Here is a 12,130-nt window from a genome sequence, read left to right as displayed (position 1 = left end):
GGTTGCTTGATGAGTAAGTGGATGCTTCCCTTACATCTGGTAGGGTAAAGGTGTGGGTGGGAGGTGAAGCAGTGATCAGGTAAGGACATGAGTCTTTGCCCAAAATTTGTGCAACCAATTCAAAATTATATTACCCTAAATTTGAACTTTTGGGTAATGGCGACATCGTTTGCCAACAGATTACTTTTAAACTAAAGAACAAAGAATTGGAAGTTTTTTTTTTTTTCTAGGGCAGAGACCCACTTTTCATACCTAGTGTAATAAAAATTCCAGTGTGCATCCAGATTGAACTCTACTTACATAGTATCTATAAATTAAACATGTAGGTGGATCTTTGGCAAGACAGTTAATTATAGTGTGCAAATAAAAGTTTCGTGAAATTGATCATTTAAAACGTAGCTTTTAGGAGCTTGCTATTTAAAGGACTTCTGTGGTAGATACTTTTTAAAGATATAACATTTTAAAGCAATCAATTGCCCCCAAAAGATTTGTTTTATAATGCTTTAGTTTCCTATTTGGGATTTCTTTAAAGCGAGTATACCTGTTATCTGTGTCTTGTATGTGCATTTTGAGTTTCTTTGCCTTGTAAGATTAGCATGCCAGAATTTTTGGTCCAGGGCTCTGAAATAAAATGCTCCTACCTTTTTAGAAGGTTCGCTTTATGTGTGGTACTACATTGATGCAGGAAGGAACACATTGTAGCCATATGCAAAGAAATCAAATTCGTAAAATCCTACCGTAGAGCATTACTATGAGTATGCTTTTAGTTATAAATTTATACCTCCTCCCACAAAAAACACCATCCTTGATGAATTCTTTCATTTTTCTATAGTTTGTATATTGCCATTAAAACATTTCTTTATTCTTAAGTAATACTTCATATATGTATAGTTGGTATTTTAAGGCATACAGCTTTAACATTCTAAACAGACAGCAAGAGAATACTAAGAAATGAAGAACTTAAGTGTGAACAAAGGAGGTGACTTTAGGGAAATTCACAGATATGACACTTTAAAATTTAGTTGTGTATACTGTAGAGAAAAAATATGGCTTAGGTTCTTACCACATTAATAAATACTTAAATTGTCTGACGTGGTGGGAGATTCTTTTGAATGTTGTTTTTCATAGTGATTTTTTATAAACATTCATACATTTATTGCAAAGATAGTTATATTTAGTCCATTAAACTCTGAAGAGAACAACTCATGTTTTCAGTTCATGGCAGAGTGATATTTTTATTAGAAAAGAGAATTTATTTTGCCTTTAGCACAGTTTTGTACTAATGGCATCATCATAGCACTGAAGGGGGTATCTTTCAAAACTGATATTTGATGATTCATGAATAGATTTATTATTTCAAAAAATTTAAGGGACTCAAAACACTTCTATTCAAGACCTTTGCATGAAATGCTCTTCCTTCCATGTGGTTTTTATGCTAACCAGGTGGTTTTTTCAAGTCTTGTTGAAATGTCACCTTTTTAGAGTGGCCTTTCCTGACAATTTACCTAAAACAACCTTCTCATTCAATTACTCCTTATCCTCTAATTCCTCTTTATCTTTGTTCATCACACATACTATCACTTGACATATCGTGTTTGTTTCTTTGTCTCACCCACTAGGATATAAGCTTCATAGGGGAGGGGCTTCGTTCATGGCTGATGCCTAGATTGTAGAGCAGTAGGCTCCCAGAAAATAGTTGTTGAGTGAATGCATGATAGGGTTTCCTTTAAAAGTGACTATTGATTGACTTTAAGGTTTTTGCTATAATTGTCCTTTGTCAATAGCATTCTCATTTAATTATTATTTTGACCACTAAACTATTTTGAATGTTACCTTTCCTTTCATTGCTAACTTTATCTTGAAATTAACAGCACTGTCTTTACTGTGAAGGAAGGGCAAGGTTGCAGGCAGGGATATTCAGACAGAGTGGATAATCCAAAGATCGCTTTGGTCTAGGATTATATTATATGACTTTTTTTTTTGGAGTGGGATAGTGAGGGATATCAGTTTTATTCATCCTTTATTTTTCTTCATTATGTTTTCTTTAGGCAACACATAAAACTTTGTGTTCCTTCTCTGAGCTTACTAGAGGACAGAACTGGAATGAGCTAAACTTTTGGAATCATTTTGGTCAAACATGGGTCTTCAGCAATGTGGATCCAAACCTTCTAAAGTGTTTAGAAATGCCTCGGGCCTCCATGTAACAGAAATCTTCATCGGAGTCAGAAGGTGTGATTTGTGTCCAGTTCTTCTGGCAAGTGAGATGCCTAATGTTTTTAGCATACTGATCCTGTTACAGTTGTCTAAAACATAGACTTAAAAAATATCACAGCCTTTAACTCATAGAAGCCTGTGCCAAGAAGTAAATATAGGCCCTCAGAAAAATGCATTTTCATACACATATATACACTCTCCCATGTATGAGCCAACAAAAGGAGCAACATAAATGAGTTGGCAAAGCAGTTATTACATGTAGACCATGGCCTCTGAAAATCTCTCTTATCCAGGGACCATTTTCTCATTCTCCTTTCCCTCTTGCCTTTCTGATGGCCACATCCATCCATTATTTGAGTGACTATTTATGAGACAGCACCTCATAGGCAATTTAAAATAGATCTATGTAAGACAATATTCTGGCTTTAAGCTTCCACCCTTTCGAACTATATTATCCTTTCCCACTTCCTACAGTTATATCTCAACATCATTATTGATATTCTCCCTTGATTGTTGACCTATTTTTGAGGTATACATTTTTATTACTGCAATTTTCTGTGATTCTTTTTGTTGTTGTTGTTTTCTCTAGTGACCTTTCTCTTTTAAGAGGTTTCTTTCCCTTCACATTTTGAGTTGGTTTCTATTTTCCCTTCATTTCAGTTAAGTCCTTATATATAATTTTGACAATTATTCCTTGTTCAAGAGGCATTATCATAGTGTGGTTAAGAGTATTGCTTTGGAACCAGAATCCCTGGGTTTGAAGCCCAGTATATCATTCACTACTTGTGTGACCTTGACAAAATATTCAACCATCTGTCAAATGTAGATGAAAGTGGTATCTACCTTGTAGGGTTTTTATGAAGATTAAATGAGTTAGTACATGTAAAGGACCCAGGATAGTGCCTGGCACATAGTAAACTCAGTAAATATTAGCTATTGTTATTCTTTCCTGCAACAGATGATTTGTTCTTTGTCTTATGTAGCATCATCAAATGTTCTTAATGGCTTAGGATTTTTAGTAAGCTAAAGATCAAGGCTGGGCATAGTGGCTCACACCTGTAATCCCAGCACTTTGGGAGGCTGAGGTGGGTAGATCATGAGACCAGCCTAGCCAGCATAGTGAAACCCCATCTCTAACTAAAAATACAAAAAATTAGCCAGGCATGCTGACAGGTCCCTGTAATTCCAGCTACTTGAGGAGGTTGAGGCAGGACAATCACTTGAACCTGGGAGGCAGAGGTTGCCATGAGCTGAGATTGTGCCACTGCACTCCAGCCTGGGCCAGTGCGAGAGACTCCACCTCCAAAAAAAAAAAAAACAAAAAAAACAAACCTTTAATAAACTGGTACATTCATATAGTGGAATCTTATGCAGACATTAAAAGGATGAGGTAGATCCTATATATACTGACCAGAAAAAGTACTAATGATATTTTTAGGTGTTAAAGTAATATGTGGTTCCACATTCATAGCAGAATTTAATATTTAAAAACTGCATTGAGATCAAGACATGTCTTTATGAACATAAGAAATTAATTGGAAAAGGTATATGCCTTGGATGAATGGGTGGAGAGGAGACTTGAACTCTTGAACTTCCTACTATACATGATTTTTAAAAGTGTGGGATTGTGGGGTTACTTATATATGTATATATATTTACTTTTTGTGCATTTCAGTATTTTTCAACCATTAAAACAAGACTTTTTTTTTTTTTTTTTTTTTTTTTTCCTGAGACGGAGTCTCACTCTGTCACCCAGGCTGGAGTGCAATGGCGCAATCTTGGCTCACTGCAACCTCCACCTCCTGGGTTCAAGCAATTCTCCTGTCCTCAGCCTCCGGAGTAGCTGTAATTATAGGCACACGCCACCATGCCCAGCTAATTTTTGTATTTTTAGTTGGGACGGATTTCACCATGTTGGCCAGGCTGTTCTCAAACTCCTGACATTGTGATCCGCCAATCTCAGCCTCCCAAATTGCTGGATGACAGGCATGAGCCACTGCACCCGGCCAAAACAAAACCTTTTTTTTTTGGCTTGTGTTGGATAGCTAATGAAAGTTCATATACTTCTAGTACTTTTTCTTTAAAAACAGATTTATAAGAATATGGTAATGCAGGAAGACATTTTTTGCTCCAGTGAGTCAAGAGATAAAATATTTTCTATTATTTCTTTGTGTGGGTAGGTAAAAAAGAAATGTGTTGTCACACGTGCTTATTCATACACAGGTATGCACAGGTGTGTGCACACAGCCTTAAAATGACTAAGTTGCTCCAGAAAATGACAGAAATTCATTAAAGGCACGATGAAGAAATAGAAATACATATATGTAAATATAGTCCTAGGGCAGCATTTTTCACATTTGAATAATAGTTGCAAAATAGCTAGTAATGCAATTGCCTGCATTTGAGTACTCACCATGTGCCAAGCAGTGTTCTAAGTACTCAAGACTACTATTTTACTGTTACATTTGTATATATTTATATGCCTAGAATATATGTATATTAGTATACATATTTTCACATACTTTGAGTGTACAGTTCTTGATCTGTCAATCTACTATAAGCTTAGTGAAAATGACAATGAACTCTTCTATAATTACTTTTAAAGGCAAATAGTTTTTCTCATTTCTGATATTCTTAATTCCCTTGAAAAGTTCTATATGCTGCATAAAACCAAGAAGCCTAATATGTATGATGCCTTTGTGGTTAATTGCTATAAAGCTAATATTTAAATTTCTTTGAGTTCTCTTTTGCTGCCTGGTATCATGGGATGAAGAGCTGCACAGGAGGGGAATATATACGTGGCTCTCGGTCTCGTGCATTTTGTGACAAAGGAATTCCCCTTTGAATCATGCTGCTCTCCTGGAGTCCCTGGAGCCTCTGGCTCAAGCGACGCAGTCGGTCTGTGCAGTGTCCCTGACGTCATCCAGCGTATGCATAAGCCCTGCTATTGTCTTACTGCTACAGCAGGGCTGGGGATTGCAGTATCCGCTGTTGCTGCTGCTCCCAGTCCTTCCCCTGCTGCTACCTAGTCCAGTCTCACTGCATCCCAGAAGAGCCACGTCGGCCTTCCTTTGCCTAGTGGATTTTCAAAAGCAGCTCTTCGGTTTTTGGTGCTAAGAGACCTTGCATTTCCATCACACGGGAGAAAACTGAAGCTCGTAAGAGGAGAATCTGGCAGCTGGACACAGCTTGGACTGCATTGTCTGGCTTCATGACCCCTGCTGTGTAGCCGGCTCATCTCTTCATTCTCACATGTACACTCTCCTCGCTTTTTCTTTCTTTTTTTTCCTCTCTTCTTCTAATTTTTAAAAAGCAGCCTCTGGAGCCAGCCATGTTTGGCACTGAATCTTCATGTAAGTAAATGGATCTCAGTTCTCTGCTGTTTAGAAATCTGCTTGCTGTCATGGTTTCATTGGCTTAGAGTTCATATCACTTTGCCTTAGGTCATTAACAACCTTTGTAGTTTGGCTCTAATTACAAAGGAATTGGTTTCAGGGAAGGAACTCCCCTTAACTGGGTTATTCATCCTTAAGTCCAGGGATGTTAATGTGTCAAAACCAGGCCTCTAAGAGGGAGGTAGAAAGACCAGAATCCATACAGCCACCCTAGAATGTGTTAATTGATGGGATCAGGCCTGTCACTGATCTATTGTTGTAGGCTCTGTAATGGTGAACCTTAAAATAGATACTGGGAGGATCTGAGATGATAGTGTTTATTAGAAAGGAAAGAAAGGCTTACATTTTTCATCTAAGGAGATAAATAGGTATCATTATATAGTCTTCTTCCATATTTTTACAAAACATAAAGACATTATATGTAGATGAAAAATGAATAAGAAATAGCTTTATTTTTGAGGATGAATTTTTTTTTTCCACAATGGCTTCAATTTTGATATGCTGGCTAGCATCACAGTCCAGCAGGATCATATCTTTTTAAAAACTTATACAATGAAATTGCTCTGGTGCAGAGAAGGCCCTGCACAATGGGTTAGGCAGGACAGCAGTTGTAGACAGCCAAAATCGATATTTTAAAAACTATAAACAACCTATGTGAGGATTATTTAGTGTTGGATATAGAAATATAAAGTCAATGCAGTTATACAGGTTCTGCAGAATATTTTGTCATTGTCCATTAGCAAAGATGACAGTTAAGAATTTCTAAAAGAGAAAAGAATTTCTAAAGAGACTCTCAACATGCTGGCTAGATCATTAAATATTGGCAAGGCACTCTCTTTGCCAGGGAGTAGGGTTTAGGGCAGGAATTTAGGAAACTGATTTCTTATAAACTTGTAGTTTGACCTTTGTTTTCTGATCTCAGGTGATCAGTGTGACTATTTGTGCATAGCTGATTATTGCAGAATAGTAGCATTTCAAGAGAGCTAAGAATTCTCAGTTCTTTTGTTTCTTGATTGGCTTTTTAAAAGGGTTAATTACTTATGTTTCACCGTAGAAGCTTCTCATCTCAGACTACCACATTGCCTAACCAAAGTCATAGAATAACAGTGAATGTAATGTCCCATTCAGCATGTGACAGTATTATTTTCTAATAATTTAGACATAATTTTAAAAATTCACTTAATGCTACATTAAGAATTATTTATTCCAAGAAATAGAAATAGATTACTAAGTGGCAAAGTCTCATTTCAGTCATGGAATTTTGTTTATGTAGTAGCCTAGGTATGAACAGAAATATTTATATGCTAAAGGAAAATTAGACCTGTTACTTGCTTTAGCTAAACATGGAAGTTAAAACTCAGTGCAGAAGTCTTTGGTTCTTGGACTGGGGACTCTAACATTGTGTGCTCAGTTTTACCAAGCAGACACATAGTCTTTCCTGATCATCAACCTGAACTTTTGGTAATATCACCTATGCGCCGTATGGTATGTTTGAAAACTGCTGGTTGCTTGTAGTCTCCATAGCTACCAGATTACTGAAGAGAATAGAATATCCTTCAGAGGACAGAAAACTATCATACAGGTTTTTAACATTTTTTGTCTTTTGTGAGTGTTAAGCTCTGTTTCTTGCTTATAACTAGAGGATCATAGGTAGATTTGTACTGTCAGCGGGTATTGTGTTGAAAATGAATTGCCTTCTTTAGATGAGATGATACCCCAAGTCTGCATTCAGTGTTAGGACAAGTGTATTTTCTTTGTGTTCTGAGACATAGCTTTTTAGGCCTTTGATTTCAACCTTTTGGAGGCTGTTTCTTAGGTTTGAAACTATATTTAGAATATTCAGGAAAATAGACACATTGGAAATTTCAGTTAGTTCAAAGGGATCTCCCAAACTAGGGTGTTCTTACTAAATTATCATAAGAAAAACTTGTTTGACTATCTATTTTGTATACAGTGCTGTGGTAGATCCTGGAAAGGGTTAATTTTTTTCTAACTTATCCTGATTCCTGTCCTTGATTATGGTTGCAGTGCCTTACTTGTATGCTCTTACTTGTATGCTGTTACTTGTATGCTCTTACTTTTTAAATTGAGATATGATTTTCATGCAGTAAAATGCTTAAGTCTAAGCCTGCAGCTCAGTGAATTTTTGCCCTTGCTTATACCCATAGAACTACTACTCAGATCAAAATACAGAACATTTCCATTTCCCCTGGAAGTTCTCTTGTATCCTTTCCCAGTCAGTATTATTTCCCCTCTTCATGAAAAGGTAACCACTATTCTGACTTCTGATGCCATAGATTCACGTTGTAAGTGGCTCTTTTGAATTTTCTTTATCTCACCTTCCTCTTTGCCTATAAGAGAAGGAAATGTCTTCATTTTCAAATATTGGATTAAGTTGATTTTATGTTTTAGACATTTGAGGTCAGGAATTTACAGTAGCCTGGTTATCACATTATAGCATGTTCTGTCTTTTTGAAATAATATTCTTTTAAATACTTGCATCCTCCCTCACCAAAAAAAAAAAAAAAACAGACACAAAAAAAGCCTTAAAAATACCAAAAAATTTATGTGGAAGAGTAGACTCTAGTTCTTCAAAGTTAAAGACTTACACAACTATGGCAATAGAACTAATAAATGTTCTTTTTTACCTGACACTGCTTTAGTCAATATCTCCAAGAATACTAGTCTCATCTCTTTGATTTAGTGAATCTGAATCTCTCATAGTTGTGTAGATTGGCCATAGTCCATCTATTTTGGGCTCACTTTGAAATGGGCTTTGTATAGTATATGTAGACTAATCACAAAGCAGGAAATGTAGCTTCTATAATTCCATTTGTTACCATCTTGATGTATTTCACTGAGCTTTTCCTTTACTGAAATTTCCCATGTCTAAAAATGGGAGTAGTATGACGGCTCTTTAACTGCTTTGAAGAAATACAATTTTAATTTCTGTGGTCAAAATAATTTAGGTGTAAGAAGAAGGTACTATCAAGCTTTTTGAGGAGGGTGGTGATTGAAATGTATATTTGGGGTTCTTTTATTTATTTATTTATTTATTTATTTAGTGACAGAGTCTCACTCTGTCGCTCTGTCACCCAGGCTGGATTGCAGTGGCACAATCTCAGCTCACTGCAACCTCCCCTTCCTGGGTTCAAGTGATTCTCCTGCCTCAGCCTTCCAAGTAACTGGGACTACAGTCATGTGCCGCCATGCCCAGCTCATTGTGTGTGTGTGTGTGTGTGTGTGTGTGTGTGTGTATATATATATATACACACACACACATATATTTATTTTTTTAGTAGAGACAGAGTTTCACCATGTTAGCCAGGCTGGTCCTGAACCCTTGACCACAGGTGATCCGCCCATCATGGGCTCCCAAAGTGCTAAGATTACAGGCATCAGCCACTGTGCCCAGCCAATTTAATGATATATTTTAAAATAAACTGATTAAATTCCTAAAAATTAACAACTTTTAACATTTTATAAGAGGAGAAAATATTTTTAGGGAGAAAGGGAGAAAATTCATCTTTTCTTTTTGTGGAGTAACTGGTTTTGAGGAAAACTGGTTTTGTACTGCTGATATTTGGTTACAGCCCCCTTGATAGAGCCAATTATTCTTCAAAGAGTAGGTACTTTAAGTATGATGAATTATTTAATTAGCGTTTATTGGACTCAGTCCTCCTCTTGTCTCCCCTCCCATGTTTTGCTTTTTTCAGTTCTCAAGGGTACCACTTAAGATGTACTGTGATGGGAATTGTGCCCTGGTCTAACACATTAATGTGTCTTCCAAAGCACCTACCTTATTAGTTCAGTGAAGAGAGCAACACCTTACCTGCTGAGAAATGAAGTGTCCCTGGGGCAAATAGCATTATTTTATCCTTCTTCCAAATGTTTTTGGTATAGTTTTAATAATTAAAAAGACCATCTAGAACATCTGTGCAGGGGGAAAATAAATCACCAGAGAACCAACAAAGCTTTAGTAGGATCCCACCACCGGAGCTTAGTGGAGATGAGAAACTGGTGGATAGGTGTGTCGGGGGGATCAGGAGTCCTCTTTAGCTCTGGTGTGTCTGGTCCACACATCTTCCCTGCCATTCTGTGGATAGCTACATAACCTAGGGTAGGCAGCCAGATACTGGAGAGGATTTGGGATACATTGGATACCCCATGTGATTTGTCTTTGATGGGCACCGAAAGTTCAGTGGTTTTTTGTTTTCATTACTGATGAGTGCACTAAGTCGAAACTGACAGCTTCTCAGTTTTAATAGGGAGTGTGGTACTATGTTACCAAGAACTAGGTAATTTTCTCAAATTTTGAGCCATTGTGTAAGAGGTAGTCAAATGAATAATACCATAGCAATATTGAATCTCCAAGATACTATAGTAAAACAGACATCTCTTTGATAAAGAAACAAGTGAGTCGTACTCTTTTATGTACATCTTAGGCCATTCTTGATAACTGGTCACATGTAAGATTAAACTTGGGCTTATCATTTTGGTGTGTAACTTCTGTGAGTTGGCTGAGATTTGAATAGTAACTATGGTCATTCAAAAATGGCTGTTCACAATTGGACCGTTTCTCAAAATAAGCATCTATTGTTATTAAATAATTGTGTCAGACCTCTGCTTTTGCTGTTAGTATGTTTGACATTTTAGTACTCTGTTTGGTTTTCCTTTCTATTATTACTTGTCATATGCGACTAGGTAATTTAGGAACATGAGCCATTTTCCTTTCCCACAACATTAATCTGGTTATTAGATTTAGCTGCATTGGATTTTAGATGCTTTTGTCTTAAAACAAAAATAGAAATACTTAAGTATATGCACAAAAACACATCTCTAAGTCTGTGTTTAGACCATTGAATGTAAAAGAGAAAGATCATTACATGACTTAAGTAGAAAACCACAGACTGCTGAAGTCACAAACATGGAAAAATAATTATGGATTATAGGCATTATATCGGAACATAGTCATACAGGAGCTTGAAAAACTAAAGCTTGTATAACATATTTGACTCATCTTACCATATTATTTTTTCTTTCCTTCTGACAACACACATTCTGATATGAAATTTCCTTTTGAGTTCCTTGGCTGTTAGTAGATGACATCATAATTAATAGTATCAAGAGAATATTTTAAAGTAAATAAGGACTTTTTTCTTCTGGATATTTATATACTAGTACATAAATGGAATAAAAATATGTAATGGTTATTTTTAAATCCTCAGATTTCTTATTTTCACTTCAGTATTGGTCTTTCTAATTGTTAGTCTGTGGTTTGTTCAGAAAAAATTACATGTGAATCTTCACTGATTTGTTGTTTTCATTGTCACAATGGACCAGATTCATATCCTGTGTAAACTGTGGGGAGTCTATGGGGAAAATTACCATATATGGAAACTTTCCCCATAGCATCCCCATGGAGTTACACAGGATGTGAATAGGATTCATTGTTGTTATGGATTCTGAGCTGGAAAAGTCACTGATCATGAGTATTTTTTTAAACATTAATAATAGTCACTGCATTGATTTATGTTCAAGTACTGTTAAACTTTCAATATGAGACTATATGGGACATTAAAAATTGTATAGTCATTTACAGACTATAAATTATATAGTCATTTTTTTCTTTCTTTTTTGAAGAGTATTGATATCATTCCATTTTTTCCTAGTTGATGTAAAGCACTAATTAAGAAACTTATTAAAATTTTTAACAAGAAAATGCACAAATGTTATCTTATTTAAAAGCTCCCATTTACTGTGCTAGAATAGTAAATTGTAAGATTTTCAGTGTATTTTACTTGTATTAGTATTTAATGTGGGTAATTATGAATGAAAAAAATGATTGATACATGTTGTAGAAATGGCAGCAGCCACATGCCAGATGTAGCAACTAGTTGCAGACTCTGGCTTTCCCTTGCCTGAAGTCATGTCATGGCTCTACCATGTGCTACCAGGGTGTAACCATCTACCAGCTAAGCTTAAAGTGTGGCTTATCCAGTGAACTCTCTGTGTTAGGGGAATTGGCCTTTGGGGGCCTGGATATCTGCCAGGATAGGGCTTATCAAGGGATATTTGCAGAGAATAGAGTCCAGCAGTGGAAGGCTTGGTGAAGACTGGAAGTTCCATCATGGGAATACTTGAAGGGACCCAAGAGGAGGTTTGAAGGGAGGAGACTGTATGAAACTGATGAAGTGGGTCAGGGTTGGCAAATGCCAAATGCCCCTTGGCAAGCATCATTGATTGGTTATAGCACTGCAGGATTAGCTTCACCTACTAAAGGTTGGAATGTTCTCCACTCAGTACACTGTATCATTGCAAGTATTTTCCACATTAGTATGAGTAATAGACATATAGATAAATATCTAAATGTAAAAATATTTACCAAATTAAGAGTAAAGTTAAGGACTGGGCACGGTGGCTTATGCCTGTAATCCCAGCACTTTGGGAGACCAAAGCAGGTGGATCATGAGGTCAGGAGTTTAAGAGCAGCCTCGCCAATATAGTGAACCCTGTCTCTA

General features: G+C 36.4%; 1 protein-coding gene across 13 annotated transcripts in view; it reads left to right on the top strand.

The window, feature by feature from the left end:
• Window positions 1-12,130, top strand: part of ST7 (suppression of tumorigenicity 7) — a 299,415-nt gene that overhangs the window by 67,865 nt on the left and 219,420 nt on the right. Inside the window, exon 1 of one of the 13 annotated variants that reach the window (XM_032276203.1) lies at window positions 4,223-5,567. The exons of 10 other annotated variants lie outside the window; for them this stretch is intronic. In XM_032276203.1, coding sequence (XP_032132094.1) covers window positions 5,546-5,567 — 22 coding nt within the window. In that variant the 5' untranslated portion in view covers window positions 4,223-5,545. Of the gene's footprint in view, window positions 1-4,222; window positions 5,568-12,130 lie in introns of those variants that run through there. 2 more of the 13 variants (XM_032276206.1, XM_032276211.1) reach the window with 2 other exon arrangements.

The sequence above is a fragment of the Sapajus apella genome, unplaced genomic scaffold (genome assembly GCF_009761245.1).
Source record: "Sapajus apella isolate SASKATOON/1434 unplaced genomic scaffold, GSC_monkey_1.0 scaffold7, whole genome shotgun sequence".
Taxonomy (NCBI): domain Eukaryota; kingdom Metazoa; phylum Chordata; class Mammalia; order Primates; family Cebidae; genus Sapajus; species Sapajus apella.
This window is presented reverse-complemented; position numbering and strand designations above follow the sequence as displayed.